The 22418-nt window shown below is 46.1% G+C and overlaps 2 protein-coding genes across 2 annotated transcripts; both read left to right on the forward strand.

The window, feature by feature from the left end:
* The first annotated feature begins 331 nt into the window (after positions 1-331).
* Positions 332-6368, forward strand: LOC147972951 (ABC transporter B family member 25). Its single transcript, XM_087521768.1, has 17 exons — positions 332-547; positions 683-730; positions 883-918; positions 1009-1083; positions 1683-1807; positions 2063-2162; positions 2263-2434; positions 2774-2892; positions 3080-3190; positions 3262-3406; positions 3586-3718; positions 3853-3928; positions 4567-4632; positions 4750-4857; positions 5379-5486; positions 5557-5754; positions 5855-6368. The coding sequence occupies exons 1-17, from the start codon at positions 482-484 to the stop codon at positions 6101-6103; spliced, it is 1935 nt and encodes a 644-aa protein (XP_087377894.1). The 5' UTR covers positions 332-481; the 3' UTR covers positions 6104-6368.
* A 9823-nt stretch (positions 6369-16191) lies between these two features.
* LOC147972952 (ABC transporter B family member 25-like) lies at positions 16192-22159 on the forward strand. The gene is made up of 17 exons (XM_087521769.1): positions 16192-16483; positions 16566-16613; positions 16724-16759; positions 16851-16925; positions 18720-18844; positions 19024-19123; positions 19242-19413; positions 19490-19608; positions 19798-19908; positions 19985-20129; positions 20324-20456; positions 20643-20718; positions 20872-20937; positions 21034-21141; positions 21274-21381; positions 21471-21668; positions 21753-22159. The coding sequence occupies exons 1-17, from the start codon at positions 16436-16438 to the stop codon at positions 21996-21998; spliced, it is 1914 nt and encodes a 637-aa protein (XP_087377895.1). The 5' UTR covers positions 16192-16435; the 3' UTR covers positions 21999-22159.
* Positions 22160-22418: the final 259 nt, after the last annotated feature.

Here is a 22418-nt window from a genome sequence, read left to right on the forward strand (position 1 = left end):
GCATCCCGCCAAGGCGTGAATGAATGTGACGCTGTGGTCCAGTGCCGCATCCCACCAAACCAGCGAGCGAGCGAGCGACTGCCCCCTGCACTGGAAGCCTGATTCGCCAAGCAAAGGGGGAGGGATCGTGGGATATTCCTACTCATGGGCACACCATACCAGCGTGGGTCGTGGGTCAGGGTCGCCAACCAATCGACCGCCGGAGTCCGGGCCGGGGCTGCCACGCGGGATCGCACACGTACGACGGGGGAACGCGACGCGAGGGGTCCCAGCCCGGCCGCGCTCGTCCCGAACCTTTTGTCCGCGCGTGACATGTGATGGACCACCCATCCTCCGTCCTCCGTCCACACAAAAAGAAAAGAAAAGCGCACCATCCATCCCCTCGCCCCCGCCCGGCTCACTCGGCGACTCCATCCCTCCCGTCCCATCCCCTCACCCGTTGGCCGACGAACCCCCCCAGCCCCAGGGGCGCCCGCCGGCGATGGTGAGGGAGATGCGCATCAACACCGCGCCCCGCGGCAACCGCATCCCGCTCCTCAACAACGGGGTACGCACGCACGCAGCCGCCGCTCTCACTTCTCCCGCGGCCCCGCCCTTCCGTGTCTCTGTATTTTCCGTCCGTGTTTGGAATTAATTTTGTGGGCTAACCGACCCCGCCCGCGCCGGCGGCTTGGCTTTGCAGGAGACCTCCAGGATCCTCTCCGACCTCGAGGAGGGCAGCAACGTCCAGGTTCGCCGCCCCGCTGACTGACTCACTCCCCTGTCACACAGCACCCTCCCTGGTTTGGTTTGGTTTCTCCATGGACCAGAGCTCCAGCTACAACCATGGCTACTAATTCGTCTTTCCTTTTTCTCACGGTCTAATCGGAATCCTCTTCTCAGGCGGCCAACGTCGGCTTCTGCCGGGTCATCAAGTTGGTGAGCACCGTCTGATACTACTAGGTTTAAGACCGGGAAAGTTTCACTAGTATGCTTTGCTAAATGCACGGAAAAAAAATTGTTCTGCAGGCAAAGCATGACGCGGGGAAGCTCGTCTTCGCCACCGTCGCGCTGCTCGTCGCCTCTCTCAGTAACCTCCTCGTTGTAGGTACTCCTCACTTGTTATGATTGACAGAGGAGTTATTTGGTGCTGAATTGCATTCCCTGTTCTGCTGAAGCCTCACACAGTAGCTCAGGCTCTTATATGTGCCAGGGCTTTAATTTTGAACCGATTAATCTCGCTCCCACAACACAGCAGTCTTGGTTGAACTGAGATAAAGCCAAAACTGTAGCTACATGGAAACTATGGCAAAGAGAAATACAGTACTAGTAGTATGTAGCTATAACTATTGTTTCAGTAATCAGTTTTGACTCGTGGGTAGTACTCCATTGGTTCATGCGTGGCAGGATTACTAGTATTAAATAGCGGCCAGTACAGTGTGTTGGTTCTTGTGTGACATGATTAAATAGGAGTGGGGTGTGGCGAGTGCAATGCGTTGGTTCTTGTGTGACATGATTAAATAGGAGTGGGGTGTGGTGAGTGTGCGTTGGTTCTTGCGTGACATGATTAAATACTACTACGCACAGAGCAAGTTGTACTTGCACCTATAAAGAGCATCAATGTTGCACATGTTTCCTGTCTTCATGGATGGATCATCTTTTTTTAAAGCCTAATGGATGGATCATCTTCTGTTATCCTACAGCCCAAATACGGAGGCAAGATAATTGATATTGTGTCAAGAGATGTTCAGCGGCCAGAGGATAAGGCCCAAGCCCTGGCGGATGTGAACGGCACCATATTGTACATTGTGCTAATAGTTGTAACCGGGTACATATCTCTCTTGAAAACTTATTTTTGAGGATTATAGAGGGATATTCTGTTATACGACACTGCCACTACCATCTTTTATAAACAGTTTATGTTTGGTGGATCTAGGTAGGCTGCAATTTTAGTTGGTACTGATAACTACACCATCACTCTCTACTTACTTTCTCCTTGCAGAGAGGAATTCATGTTAATGTACTAAACCCAAGTAGCTATTTTTGCTTGAAATATTAGAAACCAACTCTGCCCCTGTTTCAGGTCAGTTTGCACAGCTCTCCGGGCATGGCTATTCAATTCTGCTAGTGAGAGAGTCGTTGCTCGACTTAGACAGGACTTGTTCAGTCATCTCGTAAACCAGGCAAGTGGCTTACTTCTCTATCCAAATAGCTTTGTTCTGGTCTTCCATATATCCGTGTTCTTATTATCAAGTCTGCACACATGTCTCGTGCCCCCCACAGGAAATAGCATTTTTTGACGTGACTAGAACAGGAGAGCTCTTAAGCAGGCTTTCTGAAGATACCCAAATTATAAAGAATGCCGCTACAACAAACCTTTCAGAAGCACTGCGTAATCTGACTACCACAGCTATTGGTCTTGGCTTTATGTTTTCAACTTCATGGAAGCTAACATGTAAGTACCAGTTCCACATCTTGTGCTCTACAGATTAAGAACTTTGTTGCATCTCATTTTGCTGACTGTGTGGCATCTACCTCTGCATCAATAAAATGAGACCAGGCTTGCATGTGTTGTGTCTTGTGAGTGTCCCCCACCTGTTGGTTCCGTTGGTTCTGACGGAAGTATAGTCTTCTGCACATTCCAGTAAAAGTTTGTGGTTCCCTAAATGGTTTAAAAAAGATGTTGTCCTGTGATAATTTTGCTTGTGTACATGCATTTTGAAAAATAAATAACTGCTTTAATTTAGTATTCCTCCATACTATCCTGTTAATCTCATTTACTATTCCTCCACAGTGTTGGCACTTGTAATTGTTCCAGTGATATCAGTTGCTGTGCGTAAATTTGGGCGTTTTCTTCGTGAGCTTTCACATCAGACACAAGCTGCGGCTGCTGTAGCTTCATCCATAGCTGAGGTTTGTATATCTGTTATTTTATTTGATGATGAGCATAGGAGGACTTTGGTGAAACCTTACTTTAATTACTGTAACGATTACAGAAAAAAGCAATCCAATACGCACGTTGAGTTTTCATTTCAACCATATGGTAGAATCCTTGATTTGTTGTATTTGGGCATTAACAATCATATCTTCTACCATCTAGGAATCTTTTGGTGCCATTCGCACAGTAAGAGCCTTTGCTCAAGAGCCTCATGAGATTTCACGATATGGCGGAAAAGTAAACGAGACACTGAAGCTTGGTCTCAAGCAAGCTGTGAGTACTGTAATGTTAGTGTAAGAAAAATGGCACCATTTTGCATAATGACCTGACTGCATTTTTTGTAGAAAGTTGTTGGACTATTTTCTGGAGGGCTTAATGCTGCATCAACCCTGTCGGTTGTTGTTGTAGTTACTTATGGAGCTAACTTAACCATCAATGGTTACATGACAACTGGTTCTCTTACGTCATTCATCTTATACAGCCTTACAGGTAAGATTCAGCATTATCACTTTTGTTTTTACCGAACCCAGTATTCTACAGATACCACAACTGGAAATCTACAAGTCAGTTATAACAATCATGTTTATAAGGGGCACTTCTGTTTTAATTGTCATGGTTATGTGTATGCTGACTTTTCTGAACAATTCATCCCTCTCTTGAGTATGCAGTTGGCTCGTCAGTCTCTGCCTTGTCAGGACTATACACAACTGTAATGAAAGCATCAGGGGCAAGCCGTAGAGTTTTTCAACTACTTGATCGTGTTTCCTCAATGACAAACACTGGGGATAAATGTCCAAAAATGTGAGTTTCATTGTCTATCAGCTTTCTTGATTGATTATACCTGTGCATTATGCAATACACATTTTCTTTCATTTTACTGTGAATTTCATAGTGTATTAGCTTTTTTGGTTGATTTGCATGTTCTCCCATTTCAGCGAAAATGAGGGGGAAGTTGAGCTGGACGATGTCTGGTTTGCATATCCTTCTCGTCCTTCTCATATGATTCTTAAGGTAAATGTTTTCAGATTGCATTTCTGTGCAACCTACATGATAAATTTAAATTTGGCGTACTCTAGCATGGTGTTGTCTTTTCCTCCTTGTTTATGTGCAGTGTACACGCAAAGAGAAAGTTAGGTGTAACTTGCATGCTTATCTTTTGTGCTCTTATGAATTTGCACTGCGTTCGGGATAACTTGGCTCACTTTCTGAAACTTGGATACTTAGTGGTTTGTTTTACTGTTAGAAACGGAAGAATATGCTGATACAGTAACCTACATGATCTTAGTGATTTTTTTGTACTGTTAGAAACGGAAGAATATGCTGATACAGTAACCTACATGATGGCAACACGTTGCCAGCATTACTCCCAATGGTGGATTAGTCAATTATTCTTGTAGTTCCATTGTGTATAAGAAAAGTGAGCATACTTTGACTTGGCATATATAGGAGTTTTCTCTAAATTATATATGAGTGTTATGATTATTTTAGTGATAAAGTAGTTACAATGTGTTGCAAACTGTAAAATATGACTACATTTAATAGGAAGAGAGGTAAAAAATCAGTTACAAGCTTTCTTGAGGGCATAGAGTACAATTTCAACTAGCATGCGTGATGCATTAAGTTTATATTTTGTGTCATCAATATTTCAGGGAATCACATTGAAGCTAGCACCAGGTTCAAAGGTTGCACTTGTTGGGCCGAGTGGTGGTGGAAAAGTAAGCCTAGTTTTGTCGTATGCTATAATTAGTTCACATGCTTGGTGTTACACTATGAAATTGTTTCTCACTTGTGACTCTCAATCATAACCTTCGGGTTTTTACACGCTCCTGCAGACTACAATAGCAAATTTGATTGAAAGGTTTTATGACCCTCTAAAGGGAAGGATCTTGCTAAATGGAGTGCCTTTGGTAGAAATTTCACATCAGTATCTCCACCAAAAGGTATGGTGTCCAACTGTTTTTGTCCGTAACAGGATTGATATGATGCTGTGGAAATTAGGACATTATCTAAGCTATGCTGCTTATTTAAGGTTCCAAGTCCTAGTAGCCGGTGCCATCACCGGACATTGTCCTGATTCCTGAATTGGTTGATATTAGTCCGATTCTGTAAACTGTGCCAGTTAGCAGGTTCACCAATAGTCTAGTCACTAGAGTCATGTAATTCAGAACCTTTTGGGGACAAAAAAATAGTATGAAGTATGAACCAAAAAGTTCCAGCATCCCAGAAATACTCTGCTTACATCAGTAATGGACATTAAATTATGCTAGTTGGTAATTTCAGTATTTTGGTAGTGTCTGGTGAGTGTCACTGGCCATTCAAGACTCAACTTGTGAACCCCTGAGATTACTTATGCATCTGACAAGCACAACTAGGAGCGCATGATTGACATGGTTCATGACTATACTTGTATATTTCGCTTCAATTTTTTTAAATGTTTATTTTCTCAACCAAATGATTTCAGGTAAGCATAGTTAGCCAGGAGCCTACACTCTTTAACTGCTCCATTGAAGAGAATATTGCATATGGATTGGAGGGCAAAGCTAGCTCTGCTGACGTTGAAAATGCAGCCGTAAGTATCTGAATTTAGGAACACTAAGCGTACCTCTAGATTGCAGGATCTGACTAACTTCTCGATGCAGAAAATGGCAAACGCGCATGACTTCATATGCAGTTTCCCAGACCAATACAAGACTGTCGTGGGAGAGCGAGGCATCAGGTTATCTGGCGGGCAGAAGCAGAGGGTCGCCATTGCAAGAGCTTTGCTTATGAACCCACGAGTGCTTCTCTTAGATGAAGCTACCAGCGCTCTGGACGCCGAAAGCGAGTACCTTGTTCAGGTACCGCAACCACTCGACTGCTACCAACATCTGTACTGCCCCGAAGGGAAACAAACAATTCTCTTGCTGCAATAAAATTTATGTTATCTATATGCCACAGGATGCAATGGACTCGTTGATGAAAGGGAGGACCGTTCTTGTGATAGCTCATCGGCTCTCCACCGTGAAGAGCGCCGACACGGTTGCCGTCATCTCCGAGGGCCAGATTGTGGAGAGAGGCACACACGACGAACTCCTCGAGCGCGACGGCATCTACACGGCCCTGGTGAAGAGGCAGCTGCAGTTGCCCAAGTTTGAAGGGACCGCCAACGGGACAGCAGAAATAGAACCCAGCAGTAATGGCCAATAGTGTTGCCTTGCTTGATGATATCTCTCCTCTTCGGTTAGGCAGACACCACGTGGACGCCCATTCTGATGGACGTATTCCACTCTCGATAACGCCAACACGCTGGAATGTCACACGCTGTAGCTCTCCTACACCTTGTCTCACATGTGCGGCTGTATGTGAGTGCACTGTAAAAGGATATACTCCCGAAATTGTCATCGATTATTTCTGTAACATACAGTTAAGAAAAATTGCAGCGCCAAAACTACGGTGATATGTATTTTCAGTAGACCTGGGGTCCCAAAATCGAAATGACCATCCAAGGGGAAAATCCCAGCAAAAATTGTTGAAAAATACTCTTTTAGTTCATCACTCAAAGAATCATAAAATTATTAAGAGCATCTCCACCCCCCCCCCCCCCTCCTTTTATCGCCGGCGTCGAAAAACCGGCCCAATCGCGTCTCTAGAAGTTCATTTTTCGCCGGTTAGGGCCGAATTTAGCGCCGGCGGACCGAGGTCGAACCCGGCGTGCTGGAGGGCGCCGGGGAAACGGTTTTGGCGCCCTCTAGAAGCCCATTTTTCGTTGGTTAGGGCCGAATTTAGCGCCGGCGGACTCAGGTCGAACCTGGCGTGCTGGCGGCGTCGGGGGAAACAGTTTTTGCGCGAAAGCCTAGCGGGCCCGCCGACTCAGCGACCGGGCATGCTCGTCGTCCTCACCGCCTTGGTTTCCCGCAGTGAATCATGCCAAGGCTGCCGCGCCGGTCAGCCTTCCATTAATGCCTCACGGGCGGTGCAATGAAGGCACGGTGACGCGCGTCTCGCTCGCTCCCGCCACGCGTACGCACGCATGCCGCCCGCTCGCCGCCTCCCGCCGCTATAAAAGCCAGCCCCTCCTTCGCCGGTGAGCGCACACCCTCCATGGCCACAGAACTGTAACACCCTCGATGCGGCTATATCTCCCACGTGTCGAAGCACGACTTAGAGGCATAACCGCATTGAAAGCAATGTCGCAAGTGAGGTAATCTTCACACAACCCATGTAATACATAAGGGAAAAAGATACATAGTTGCCTTACAATCGCCACTTCACACAATACATGAATAAAGCATTACATCATCCAGATACAATCAAGGTCCGACTACGGAACCAAAATAAAAAAAGAACCCCAAAAGCGACAAGGTCCCCGATCGACCCCAACTGGGCTCCACTACTGATCAACTAGAACGAAACAACACAAAGGGCAAGATCTTCATCGAGCTCCTCCTTGAGCTTGGTTGCGTCATCTGCACGGTTCAACGGCACCTGCAAGCTGGTTTTGAAGTAACTGTGAGCCACGGGGACTCAGCAATCTCGCACCCTCGCGATCAAGACTATTTAAGCTTATGGGTAAGGTAAAGGTATGAGGTGGAGCTGCAGCAAGCGGCTAGCATATATGGTGGCTAACATACGCAAATGAGAGCTAGAAGAGAAGGCAAAGCACGGTCGAGAAACTATGATCAAGAAGTGATCCTCGAACAACCTACGTCAAACATAACTCCAACACCGTGTTCACTTTCCGGACTCCGCCGAGAAGAGACCATCACGGTTACACACGCGGTTGATGCATTTTAATTAAGGTCAACTTCAGGTTTTCTACAATCGGACGTTAACAAATTTCCATATGCCCATAACCGCGGGCACGGCTTTCGAAAGTTCAAATCCCTGCAGGGGTGTCCCAACTTAGCCCATCACAAGCTCTCACGGTCAATGAAGGATATTCCTTCTAGCGGGAAGACCCGATCAGACTCGGAATCCCGGTTACAAGACATCCTCGACAATGGTAAAGCAAGTCCAGCAACACCGCCCGAATGTGCTGACAAATCCCGATAGGAGCTGCACATATCTCGTTCTCAGGGCACACTCAGATTGTCTAAACTTCCGGTAGGCCAGCCCAGAGTTGCCCCTGGTGGCCACCGGCGGCTGACAGTTTGGACCAACACTCAGAGGAGCACTGGCCCGGGGGGGGGGGTTAAAATAAGATGACCCTTGAGTCTGCAGAACCCAAGGGAAAGAAAAGGCTAGGAGGCAAATGGTAAAACCAATGTTGGGCATTGCTGGAAGAGTTTTATTCAAGGCGAGCTGTCAAGGGGTTCCCATTATTACCCAACCGCGTAAGGAACGAAAAATCCGGGAACATAACACCGATATGACGGAAACTAGGGCGGCAAGAGTGGAACAAAACACCAGGCATAAGGCCGAGCCTTCCACCCTTTACCAAGTATATAGATGCATTAATTAAATAAGATATATTGTGATATCCCAACAAGTAAACATGTTCCAACAAAGAACAACATCTCCATGTTCCAACAAGGAACAAACTTCAATCTTCACCTGCAACTAACAACGCTATAAGAGGGGCTGAGCAAAGCGGTAACATAGCCAAACAACGGTTTGCTAGGACAAGGTGGGTTAGAGGCTTGGTTCACAATATGGGAGGCATGATAAGCAAGTGGTAGGTATCGCAGCATAGGCATAGCAAAAGAGCAAGCAACTAGCAAGCAAAGATAGAAGTGATTTCGAGGGTATGGTCATCTTGCCTGAGATCCCGCAAGGAAGAAGAACGAGTCCATGAAAAAGACGAATGGACGTAGACGAACGGGTCCTCACAAACGCGACGTTACCGGAACCAACCCGAAGAAGCAAACACCGGAAATAAGCACACAACAAAGTAAACAACCAACACATGAACATGATATGACATGCGGGATGCGGTATGCGATGCATATGCATGGTTGGACAAGGAATACATGAACCTGGCCTCAACTTGGAAATCCAAGAGTGCCACTGGAAAGATGAGGTGATTTCGGTTGAAATCGATATAAAGATCGCCGGAATCGGATGCACGGTTTGGAAATGGCAAGCAAAACAAATATGGCACCGGTCTGCGATAAACAGCAAGTAGCCATCTAAATTCATCAAGATAAATATGCTACAGCACTCAAACATGGCAACAAAATAGATGGCAGGGATACACTCATGAAGCTTAACAAAAGATGAACACTGAGCTACGGCCAATTCATCCATTAACAGGTTCAAACAAGCATGGCAAAAGAGCAATTGGTAAACAGGTTTCAGACTTAGTGAAATTAACACTAGTCTGGAATTTCAGATCAGGTAGCACACTTTGGAGCATGAAAACTAGATGCTACAGGAACTTAACATGGCAAAGTAAAGCATGGCATGAAGCTACTCAAAGAGCTTAACACAAGTCCCTTAGTGACCTTGAGCCAAAAGGGATCAGAAAATACAATTGCAAGCATGTGAACATGGCAAAAACAGAATCAGATCACAGACTTAGTAAAAACTAGAGCATGCAAATCAGATATCAAGTAGTCATGTTAACGAGCTCGATGCACTCACTACAGAGCAAGGCATGACAATCTAAGCATACACCCGTCAAGAATACACATTATGCAAGCTAGGCATGGCAAGAACAACAACATAGCATGCACGGATCAACTACAACATCCTCGGCAAAATCGCTAACAAGTAGACAATCTGCCCAGATTCACGAAATAGCAAAAGTAGAGCTTGATTGACTCAAGCTAGGGTGCTCTATAAATGCAAACAAAGACATGGATGGATAGAGCATCACAAGATTAGCAAAACATCCTTACTGATCATCCTCAAAAGAGGCACGGATCACTAGGAAACAACATGAACATATGACATATTGATAAAAACAGATCAAGGACTTAGTGGAATTGCTAAGTCCCTGAAATCAGCATTAACGAATGCTCCACTTTGCAAGCTTGTGCTAGTCACCACACACCCCTGGAAAGATGGCCAAGCATATAACAAAACACATGTAGAGCTCAGGGGCATATCATGCACATATTAATCATGACAAAAAGACAAAAGTCTAATTGGAGCAGCAGATCTGACAATTATCTCAAATAGCACTCTTCCAACAGCATTTCGGACATCAAGATGAACTTAAATGAAAATGATGCAATGGGATGAAATGATGTACTCTCAGAGACGAACATTTTTATATGCTATATGCTCAAATCGGAGTTACGGATGCGGAGTTACGACATGATGAATATGGGCATATGAAACATGGAAATCTCGGGGACTTAGTGAAATTTTACCTCCGCGAAAGTCAACGCGGGACGGAGGGATCCGGGACGGAGCGGATCGGGACGCGGGGAGGCTGTTTGGTTCGATGCGTTGGGGGAGGCGGCGGCCGGCGGCGAGCGCAGCGGCGAGGAGGCGTCGGCCGGCGAGCGCAGCGGCGAGCAGCGGCGTCGGGCGCGGCCCGGCGATGAGGTCCGGCGCGGCCTGGGCGCGCAAGAGCGGCGGCGGGCGCCTCCGGGCCCGGGCGGGCTTGACTCGGGCCGCGACGGAGGAGAGAGAGGCACGGGCGAGGTGGCGGCGTCCGATTGGGTGAGGGCGGTGGCGGCGGTGATGTGGCGGCTCCCCATTGGTTGAGGCGACGTGGGGGCTGGCGGTGGACATGTCCGGCCGTCGGTGGACGTGTCCGGCGGCGCGAGGAGGTGGAAGGCTAGGGTTAGATCTGCGCGAGAATTCGGGAAGGGCCACATATTTATAGGTAGAGGGAGCTAGGAGAGTCCAAATGAGGTGCGGTTTTCGGCCACGCGATCGTGATCGAACGACCGAGATGATGGAGGAGGTTTAGGTGGGTTTTGGGCCAAATTGAAGGGGTGTTGGGCTGCAACACACACGAGGCCTTTTCGGTCCCTCGGTTAACCGTTGGAGTATCAAACGAAGTCCAAATGGTACGAAACTTGACAGGCAGTCTATCGGTAGTAAACCATGGCCGCTTGGCAAGTCTCGGTCCAATCCGGAAATGTTTAACCCCCACACACGAAAGAAAGGTAGAAATGACCACCGGAGGAGATAGGAGCGCCGGAATGCAAAACGGACAACGGGAAAAATGCTCGGATGCATGAGACGAACGTGTATGCAAATAAAATGCACATGATGACATGATATACAAAGCATGACACGCAAGCAATGACAAGGCAACAACAGCGAATAACTGGACGACACCTGGCACATCGGTCTCGGGGCGTTACAAGAACCATCTCCCCCTCTCGACCTCTCACCGCCGACGCACGTCTCTCCTCCCCCCTCCCCGACGACGAGCATGGCCGAACGATACCCAGGTGATCATGCGGCGGCCAACGGCTTCGGCCGCCGCCACCTACACGAGGACGAGGTACGCCTCCTCTACGAGGATGACTACCCGGCGCTGTCAGACATGTGGGTGCCGGGCTCCTGGAGGCTCAGCACCGACGGCGTCTCGGTGCCTCCAGTGCCCACCGAAGCTGATTGGCGTGCCGAAATCACGCGCATCCGGTCCTCGTTGCCGGCGACGGCGAGGAACGAGCCGGGGTACACCCCCGACAACAACGTGCTGTGGACGGCATACTTCGCCCGGCGCCACGAGGAACAGCTCGCTCCACCAACAACGTCAAGCCCGCGGCCGCCTCAACTCCCATGGACGGCACCAATGATGAGGTGTCCCCGGCCGTACTGAATACAAGACCGCAATGGCAACAATAAGGAGCTCTGACCAAAGTGAGCCAGTTCCTCCGTATGTCGTGTTGAGCGACGATCCTTGAGCTGCTGTTGAATTACATTGTTCCACCCCGGTTTACCATAAGCCAGTGCTCATTCCCAACATTTTTTGCTCAAAATAAAGATGATTAATTCCCGCACAAATAATAAATAAATAACAGTTTTGCTACACAGCGCAGCTGAAGGAGAGAGGAAGGGGACGAGAAGAGGCAGCGACGTCCTCACCACTGGATCGACCGGAAAACAACCGCTCCACCCACTTGGACGGCCCCATCCGCCGCAGCCGTCAGCATAGATCACAGCGAACAGCAGAACAGAGAGATAAACGCAGGCGCCGCACGCAATGAAATCGGTGCATGGGGGAAAATTCTGTACCATCGTCCAGGTACAAGGCAACACCTGGTCCAATGGACCATCTGTTACCCTCTCCGTCTTCCTAGGGGGTCCACCATCGCGCAATACGTATTCGTAGCTCTGGACATACGCCTCGCACTGCTTCATCTCAAACGCCCAGACGCAATGCCGGGCTATGGATGGACTCCTCCAGAGGTAGGTGTGGTCAAAATTAACACTGATGTTGCTGTCAGTACGGACTCCGACAAGGTGGGCGCGGATGGTGTCGCCCGATCTTTCACGGCCTTGTTGGGTGCATGAAGCAAACCCCACGTGGGGTTACAGATCTGTTCATTGAGGAAACTTTGGCGTTGCGTGATGGAGTAATTTTTGTTAATCTTCGTGGTTTCTCGCATGTGATTCTGGAAACAAACTGCCTGGAGATTGTCAATCTCTGGAATCATCGTCACAATGGTTTATCTGTTGTGGCACCGCTACTTTTAGAAATTGGAGAGCTAGTGTCATCCTTTGCTTCTTTTCATATTCAACATGTATTAAGGTCAGCCAATGTACCGGCTCATCTTTGTGCTAAACATGTATGCACACTGCTGGTTACCAAAAGTTGAACTGATTCTAGACCCTCTTTCCTGCTCACTAGCCTTCTGGCTGATGATCCCAGGAGTTCTTTTGTTGAATAAAGTTCTTAAGTTGGATTGCAAAAAAAAAAATGCAATACGGGAATTTCCAGCGCTCACAGCAGGTGCAATAAATGACGAGTCAGGTGGCCAATCGCTCGGTACGTCCGGTCGAGATAACAGGAGCATATGCCGGTATGACCCATATCGCTGCTCTCGTTTTTAGTCTGTTTTTCTTTTTCTTTATGCGTATGTGTGAATATTAGGTGTGCGTGTGTAAATATATACAAAAGTATTATACAATATGTGTGTAAATTATACTATAGTGCAAAATAGCACTATTACACTCCTATATTTCCAATCATAAAAATATGCAATTTCAGTACAAATTGTGTGCAAGTTTTTTTTATCATTTGTTTTTAATTGTTGTTTTATTTTCTTTCTTCTATAAGGGTAATACCAACACCACTAATTACTTCCCCTTAGAAAAGTTCTTTTTAAAAAATATTCACTATTATACACGTATTGTTGCATATTATGAAAAAGTGCAATTTTCGTCTAAATTATATGTAAATTTTGTCATTATGTTTCTTTTGTTTCTTTTGGAAGGGTAAAATGAACGCCCTTAATTCTTTCTACCTTAGAGAAATCAGTTCTATGTCTTTTTAGTTTTGTAATAGTTTTGGTCTTTATTATTGTTTATCAAGTGTTCTTAGTCGGGTTTTTCTATTTCTTTATGCGTATGTGTGAATATTAGGTGTGCGTGTGTAAATATATACAAACGTATTATACAATATCTACGTAAATTATACTACAGTGCAAAATTGCACCATTATATGCCTATTTTTACATTCATAAAAAGATGCAATTTTAGTACAATTTGTGTGCAAGTTTTTCATCATTTTTCTGTTTTACTTCATTTTGTTTCTTCGATAATGGTAATACCAACACCACTAATTAACTCCTTCTTAGAAAGTTCTTTTTTTAAAGATTCACTATTATACACGTATTCTTGCATATTATAAAAAAGTGCAATTTTCGTCTAAAATTATGTGCAAATTTCGTCAAAATTTTATGCAAATTTTTTCATTATGTTTTTTTTTGTTTCTTTTGGAAGGTTAAAATGAACGCCCTTAATTCTTTCTACCTTAGAGAAATCAGTTTTGTGTCTTTTTAGTTTTGTAATAGTTTTGGTCTTTATTATTGTTAATCAAGTGTTTTTAGTCGGGTTTTTCTATTTCTTTATGTGTACGTGTGAATATTAGGTGTGCGTGTGTAAATATATACAAACATATTATACATATCTACGTAAATTATACTATAGTGCAAAATTGCACTATTACATGCCTAATTTTACATTCATAAAAATATGCAATTTTAGTAAAATTTGTGTGCAAGTTTTTCATCATTTTTTTGTTTTTATTTCATTTTGTTTCTTCCATAATGGTAATACCAACACCACTAATTAACTCCTTCTTGGAAAAGTTCTTTTTTAAAAAAGATTCACTATTATACACGTATTCTTTCATATTATAAAAAAGTGCAATTTTCGTCTAAAATTATGTGCAAATTTCGTCATTATGTTTTATTTAATTTTTTCTTTTGGAAGGATAAAATGAATGCCCCTAATTCTTTCTACCTTAGAGAAAATTCAGTTCTATGTCTTTTTTAGCCTTGTACTATTTGTTGTTGTTTATCAAGTGTTTTTAGTCGGTTTTTCTTTTTCTCTATGTGTATGTGTGAAAATATTAGGTGTGTGTGTGTGTGTGTGTGTGTGTGTGTGTGTGTACCTCTACTAATAAAGCAATGTACCTTTCTCTAATTTTTTGATTCGTTCACTCATATTATTATTTTTGATTTTTTGATATTTTTTTACTATCCGAGGTGGTACTAAATCTTCGTGCGGTACTATCTGGGCAATTCAATCATGCATCTTCCGCGCCTGGGCCTCGCTAAAAAAAATGTACCCTAATGGATCGCTAAAAAAAGAACATGCCCTAAGTCAGTGATGCTACTGAGCGGGTCGGCGATGCTTGAACTCGAAACCGTAGTTTGCCTAATGTATCAAATAGAAGACCTGGACCTGTGAAATCTTGAACCCCGTGTGATATTATGTTTTTCACGTTGCAATGCTCATGCCCTTTTGCTAGTATTATACAATATGTGCGTAAACACTTTAGCTATATGTAAGTTGCTGGAATTTAAAGTTTAGGTAAGTCGATTTTCTAACCGGTGATTTTTTGTCAATATTCGTGTTTTCTTGTGTTGTTTTATGATTTCCTGGGCTATTTTTTTGACTTGCCTCTGTTTGGCGCCAGTCAATTTCTCTATCAGTCTTGAAGCCCGTAACTCATTGCCTGCTTTTTTTTATTTGTATGTGTATTTGCATTTTTTTACTTGTTTTTTTTCTCTATAGGTATTTTTGAGATATTGGGTGAGTGTAAGTGTACACACACAAGTATTATACAATAATATGCCTATGAATTATACTAGAGTGTTAAAATTGCTCAGTGACAGTATCTCAAAGGTGCTCATAGAGGTGGGATGTATGGTGTGCGTCACAGAGATGTGTATATATGTGTGTATGTGAGTATCTATGATTGTACCGTGTTAAAGAAACAAAATCAGAGTGTCCTCTACACAATTACTTCAGTACATGCGCATACGCAATGCATTGTAGAGTGGGAGAGGTGGAATGCTAAATCATTTTCTTTTGACGCATGGAATGCTAATTAATAAGTACTTTTTCTATAAACAAATATAAAAGCGTTTAGATCACTACGAAGGGAGTATAGTTTAGCTAATTCAGCAATCAGCAGTACTTATAGTACCATAGATACGGACATACGGTTGTATACGGTATCTACGTACATGCGTGACCGGCCGGCTGGGTGCATATGCACGCATCGGCATCAGTACTTCCCGATGCCTAGTTGTACCACTAAACGTGATGTTAAGTACTTCCTTCGTCTTAAAATTCTTGTCTTAAATTAGTCTAGATATAAATGTATCTAATACTAAAATGTGATTTGATACATTTGTATTTAGACAAATCTAGAACAATAATTTTGGAACGTAGGGGTACAAGTACTGCTCCTACTACTCATGGTTGGTGTCGCCCCCGTGAACGTCACGAATTTAACCATTCAGTCTTTAGCTGATTGTTAAAAGGAAGTGATCACTGACCTCAATTACAAAATCAATCACCTGACCTGTAGCCACCCCCAATAAATAAACGATGAGAACTAATTAATCAGCTTCTCCGATCACTGGCAGATGATTAACATGGAATGGAAATGGAAGGCGTGGTTCTTGCTGCCACATTGTGATGACGTCTCCAGACGGAGAACAATCTGAACCATTCTCTCGCCTACCGCTATCCTGCCGAAGGTCTTGGAAGGCGTGCTTCTTGCTGCCACGGGTGTGCCCGTTCGCTCGATGCGGACGACGTGCTCCCGGTCATGGGTGCATGACGCCCACGCCTCTGACTTTTTTTTTTCCCTGATGAGGACGAGCGGCAGGTGCTCTGACTTTAGGGACGAAACGGAATTTCGAGTACTAGGCTGGGCGCGGAGGCCCGCGATCCATTCCAGTGGCGAGTTTTCAAGGAGGGAGACAGGGAAACTCCGGTTGACCTGCAAAGTCCACCACAAAAGAATATGCCACATGTGAAGCTGCTCGCGCTGGACGCCGTCGCCAATGGCCTGCTCGTCGGCGCTGCGGCGGTATAAAAGGCGCAGCATCCTCTCGTCGTCTTCACACCATTGGCCATCCACCCACGACGACGAAGACGAAAGCGGCGATGGGGAGGGCGCCCCGCGGCAGCCGCGCCCCGCTCCTCGACCACGGGGTACGCAGGCGCCGCACTCATCGGTTTCCCGGCTCCTCCCCCGTCGATCAGTTTCTGAGGCCGATTGCGCTTGTTTTTGCAGGAGACGGCGAGGGTTCCCTCGGACCTCGAGGAGGGCAGCAACGTCCAGGTTCGCCTCCCTTATCCCAGACCCACTCCGTTTCTTCAGCTACAACGGCCAACTACTGAGAGGTTCATCATTTTCTTTCTCTGATGATCGTCTAACTGGAATCCTCTCAGGCGGCGAATGTGGGGTTCTGCCGGGTCATCAAACTGGTGAGCACGCTGCGAAGGTTTTCGATGCTTTCTGCAAGATTTTGTTCATGTGTTGCGCTTCTGAATTCACGCGCGAACGGGTTAATTGCAGGCAAAGCCCGACGCGTGGAAGCTCATCTTTGCCACCACCGCGCTCATCATCGCCTCCCTCAGTAACCTCCTCGTTGTAAGCAATCCAAACTTATCATGATAAATAGGTCTACGCGTCAAGAGCTTTTAATTGAACTGATCAACGCTGTAGCTTCCTGGAAACCGTGTACCTATAAATATCATTTCAGTAATCAGTTTTGACCGGTGAGCAGAGCAGAGTAAATTTGTTCATGTGTGTCAGGACTAAGTGGTGGTGAGCAGAGTACATTGCTTCTTATGTGACAGGATTAAATACTACTCCATACAGAGCAAGTTCTACTTTTTTTTTCTTTTTAAAAAAAGACGATGACCCCCGACCTCTGCATCTGGGCGATGCATACGGCCACTTTATTAATTATTATCAGAAGACCTTACAAAATCATACAACAGTAAGACTAAAGCCGCCGTCTAAGCAACAAATTGTCGCTACATCTATCCAGTTGATGAAGGGGCGCAGATAGCCTGGGCCTAATACCAAACAGACATCGCAGCCAAGCCTAACATCTAAGGCCTGAGACCCCAACCTAGCCACTTGCCGGGTCTGGGACACACACTGGTCCGGCGTGCTCTCAGAGGCCGCCGCCGCTAACTGCCACCGCTCCATCTTCAGAACTGTACTGATGCATCAACCTTGCTCGGTCCAGCTATCGTCGACGCCACCACGGCGCCCAACGGCACCTCCTCCCTGCGCGCAAACAGCTGAACACGTCGCGGTCGCCACTGATACACCTCAGCACCATGCTGCCAAGTACTATCGGCCGACACATCTTGAAGCCCTTGGAAGATTTGTCGTGCGTAGCACCTGCCGACCAGGCATGACCAAGCGTAGCACCTGTCGGTCAGGCATGACTTGACATCTCCACCGAAGCTCCGTGCAAGACGAAGCCGCTCCACCTCCTGCCTCTGACTTCTAGCGCTGCTCCACAAAACGATGCTCCCAAGAGAGAAACGACACTGCAGTGCCGCCATCGTCCGGTCTGGAACACCGGATCCTAGGGTTTCCCCCGGAGCAATACGAGTGGGTCGACGGTAGTCACATGACGATGCCTTCATCAAGGTGACGACGTGGAACGCCGCCATCGCCGGCCGTCGGCTCGGTTTTCACCGGCAACTACGTCTTCCCGACTCGCAGCTGGTGCCAGATGATAGATCCCGAGATCCGAACACCCAGCCTCAGGCTGACCACCTCTGACGGAAGAGATGACCACCACCGCCGGCTGCACCGGTCAGAACAAATCTGATCGGAGGTGCCGCCGACGAGACCACCAGGCCCTCCACGCCGCCGTCGCCGATCTAAAGGCAGCATGCACGCCACCGCAGCCAAGCCGGCCGCCGCCGACCGCAGCCGCCGCCGCCGACCGAAGGGCCATCCGCAGCGCCCGCAGCCCTGGCCTCCACCGCGCCAAGCCGTCGTCGTCCGAGGACGGGCCGGCCTCTCGCCGTCTGCAACCATCCGCCGCGCCGCAGATCCCAGATCGGTCGCGCCATCACACCCCTTGGGGTCCGCCCCACCCCGGAGACACGCGAGAGAGGAGATCCCTCGCCACCACCGTCGGCCCTCGGGCTTAGCCCGATGGCGTCTTCCGGCGGCGGCGAAGGGAGAGGAGGAGGGAGTTTGAGGCGGCAGCGGCTAGGTTTCTGACCGCCCGAGTCGCCCTAAGGGGAGGACGACGCGGGGCCCTTTGCTAAAGTTTGATCAATATCAGAGCAAGTTCTACTTACATAGTTACATCTATAAAATGCTGCACATGTTTGAGTTCTTGTCACATTGCATATATAGATCATGTTTTTTTTAAGCCTAAAGGATGGATCATCTTGTGTTATCCTGCAGCCCAAATATGGCGGCAAGATAATCGATATTGTGTCAAGAGATGTTCGGCTGCCAGAAGATAGGGCTCAAGCCCTGGCGGATGTGAATGGCACCATATTGTACATTGTGCTAATAGTTGTAACCGGGTATATATCTTTCTTGGAAACTTGCATCGATTTTGATTCTTATTATAGAGGGATTTTCTGTTGTGCAACATCCCCATCTTTTATTTATTCAGCTTACATTTCATGGATGTATAGCTAGGCTGCAGTTTAATTGGTACAAATAGTTAAACCATTTCTCTCTGAATTACATCTTCTTTCAGGTCAGCTTGCACGGCTCTTCGGGCATGGGTGTTCAATTCTGCTAGCGAGAGAGTTGTGGCTCGACTCAGACATGACTTGTTCAGTCATCTCATAAACCAGGCAAGTGCCTTAACTCTCTGTCCAAATTTGCCTTAAATCAAACGCTTTCGATTTTCAGGTCTTCCATTTATCCGTGTTCTTATTATCAAGTCGGCACACGTGTCTTGTGCCTCCACAGGAGATAGCATTTTTTGATGTGACCAGAACAGGGGAGCTCTTAAGCAGGCTTTCTGAAGACACCCAAATCATAAAGAATGCCGCTACGACAAACCTTTCGGAAGTGCTGCGCAATCTGACTACCACGGCTATTGGTCTTGGCTTCATGTTCTCAACTTCATGGAAGCTAACATGTGAGTACCAGCTACATGTTCTTGGCCTTTACTCAGCATACACCTCAAGCATATCTCATTTACCATTCCTCCACAGTGTTGTCACTTGCAATTGTTCCGGTGATATCGGCTGTCGTGCGTAAATTCGGGCGTTTTCTTCGTGAGCTTTCACATCAGACACAAGCTGCAGCTGCTGTTGCTTCATCCATAGCTGAGGTTTGTACTATCTGATGTTGATTGCTTAACGAGCATAGGAGAATTTTGGTGAAAACTTTCTTTAATTACTCTAACGGTTTACAGAAAAGTAACAATAAAATATGCCCTTTGAGTTTTCATTTCAACCATAGGGTAGAATACTTGATTAGTTGTATTTGTGCATTGACAATTATATCTACTACATTCTAGGAATCCTTTGGTGCCATCCGCACGGTAAGAGCCTTTGCTCAGGAGCCTCATGAGATTTCACGATATAGCGGAAAAGTAAATGAGACACTGAAACTTGGTCTCAAGCAAGCTGTGAGTACTGTAATGTTCATGTATGAAAAATGGCACCATTTTGCATAATGATCTGACTAAGCCTTTTTTTTTGTAGAAAGTTGTTGGCCTATTTTCCGGAGGGCTTAATGCTGCATCAACCCTGTCGGTTGTTATTGTTGTTATTTATGGAGCTAAATTAACCATCAATGGTTACATGACAACTGGTGCTCTTACGTCATTCATCTTATACAGCCTTACAGGTAAGATTCAGAGACCCTCAAAATCCAGCGTTATCAATTTTGTTTTCACTGAACCCAGTATTCTGCCAATACTACAACTGGAAATCTAGAAGTCGGTTATGACAATCAAGTTTAAAGGGGCATCTCTGTTTTCGTTGTCATGATTATTTGTATGCTGACCTTTCTGAACAACTCATTCTCTCTTGAATATGCAGTTGGTTCGTCAGTCTCTGCCTTGTCAGGATTATACACAACTGTAATGAAAGCATCAGGTTCAAGCCGTAGAGTTTTTCAACTTCTTGACCGTATTTCCTCGATGAAAAACTCTGGGGACAAATGTCCAAAAAAGTGAGTTTCATTGCCCATCGGCTTTCTTGGTTGATTTTGCCTATGTTGTATGCAATACCTACCTTTGATTATTGGCATTTCCTTCCATTTTGCTGTGAGTTTCATTGTCTATTACTAGCTTTCTTGGCTGATTGTACGTATGGAGTATGCACTACCTTATATTATTGGCATTTTCTTCCGTTTCAGTGAAAATGATGGGGAGGTTGAGTTAGACGATGTCTGGTTTGCATATCCTTCTCGTCGTTCTCATCTGATTCTTAAGGTGGATATATTCTTGCATGCTTATCTCTCATGCTCTTTCCTATGAATTTGCACTGCGATTGGGATAACTGGGCTCACTTACTGAAACACACTTTCAGTAAGCATACATGCTGTATCTCAGTTCAGTTGATATTGGGTGTCATCAATATTTCAGGGAATCACATTGAAGCTAGCACCAGGCTCAAAGGTTGCACTTGTTGGGCCAAGTGGTGGTGGAAAAGTAAGCTCCTATAAGTTTTGGTGTTACACAATATGAATTGTTTCTCAATTGCGGACTCTCAGTCATAACCTTCGGGTTTCTTACACGCTCCTGCAGACTACAATAGCAAATTTGATCGAAAGGTTTTACGACCCTATAAAGGGAAGGATCTTGCTAAATGGAGTGCCTCTGGTAGAAATTTCACATCAGTATCTCCATCAAATGGTATGGTGTCGCCCAACTCTTTTCTACACAGTTTTTTTAAAAGAATTTTCTTATTCCATACTTGTATATCTGGCTTCAGATTTTTTTTCCCTCCTCAAATGTTCATTCTTTTTCTGAACCAAATGATCTCAGGTGAGCATAGTTAGCCAGGAGCCTACACTCTTCAACCGCTCCATTGAAGAGAACATTGCATATGGATTGGAGGGCAAAGCGAGCTCCGCCGACGTCGAGAACGCAGCTGTGAGTATCTGAATTTAGGAACTCTTGTGAAGCATATCTCTCAGGAGTCAGGACTGCAGGACCTGAGTTCCAGTAACTTGTGGGTGCAGAAAATGGCGAACGCGCATGACTTCATATGCGGCTTCCCGGACCAGTACAAGACGATCGTCGGAGAGCGCGGCATCAGGCTATCCGGCGGGCAGAAGCAGCGGGTCGCCATCGCGAGAGCTCTGCTGATGAACCCGCGGGTGCTCCTCCTGGACGAAGCCACCAGCGCCCTGGACGCCGAGAGCGAGCACCTTGTCCAGGTACCATGGCCACTCCACTGTTTCCAGCTCCTGAACTGTTCTAAATTTCTGCCATTTATTTGCTTCTTCTCCAATATGGCACAGGATGCAATGGACTCGTTGATGAGAGGGAGGACGGTTCTCGTGATAGCTCACCGGCTCTCCACCGTGAAGACCGCCGACACCGTCGCCGTCATCTCCGAGGGGCAGATCGTGGAGAGCGGCACGCACGACGAGCTCCTCGGCCGCGACGGCATCTACACGGCCCTGGTGAAGAGGCAGCTGCAGTTGCCCAAGTTTGAAGGGACCGCCAACGGGACAGACGAAGTTGAACCTGTTGATGGCCACTAGTGGCATCAGGTTAAGCACACGCTGTTTCTCTCCAAGACATTTGGTTCACTTGTACGGCTGTATGCCTGTCTGAGGATTGTGAGTGCACTGCAAAGGATTGTGAGTGCATAAATTTATTGGTTCAATACCAATTGAGTATCATATTTTAAGATTTAACTTAATTTGAGTATGGATGAAGAAGGCGAGACTGTATCACATATATTTTGGTTTGACGTGTACTATTTAGCTTGAGATGTGCATCACATGCTTTGCTAACCGTGTACAAATCAAGTGGACATATACACCAAACAAAAATAATTTAGAGTCAACTATATCACGTCCACGCACACATACATAGGATCAAAGTTGACACTTAGTACATCTCCAGTGCTAACCCTCAAAACAGACACTGTATTTATTCACGGACCAGTCGACCAGTCC

This window comes from Triticum urartu, chromosome 5A (genome assembly GCF_056163025.1).
Source record: "Triticum urartu cultivar PI428250 chromosome 5A, HENAU_Tu73, whole genome shotgun sequence".
Lineage (NCBI taxonomy): Eukaryota > Viridiplantae > Streptophyta > Magnoliopsida > Poales > Poaceae > Triticum > Triticum urartu.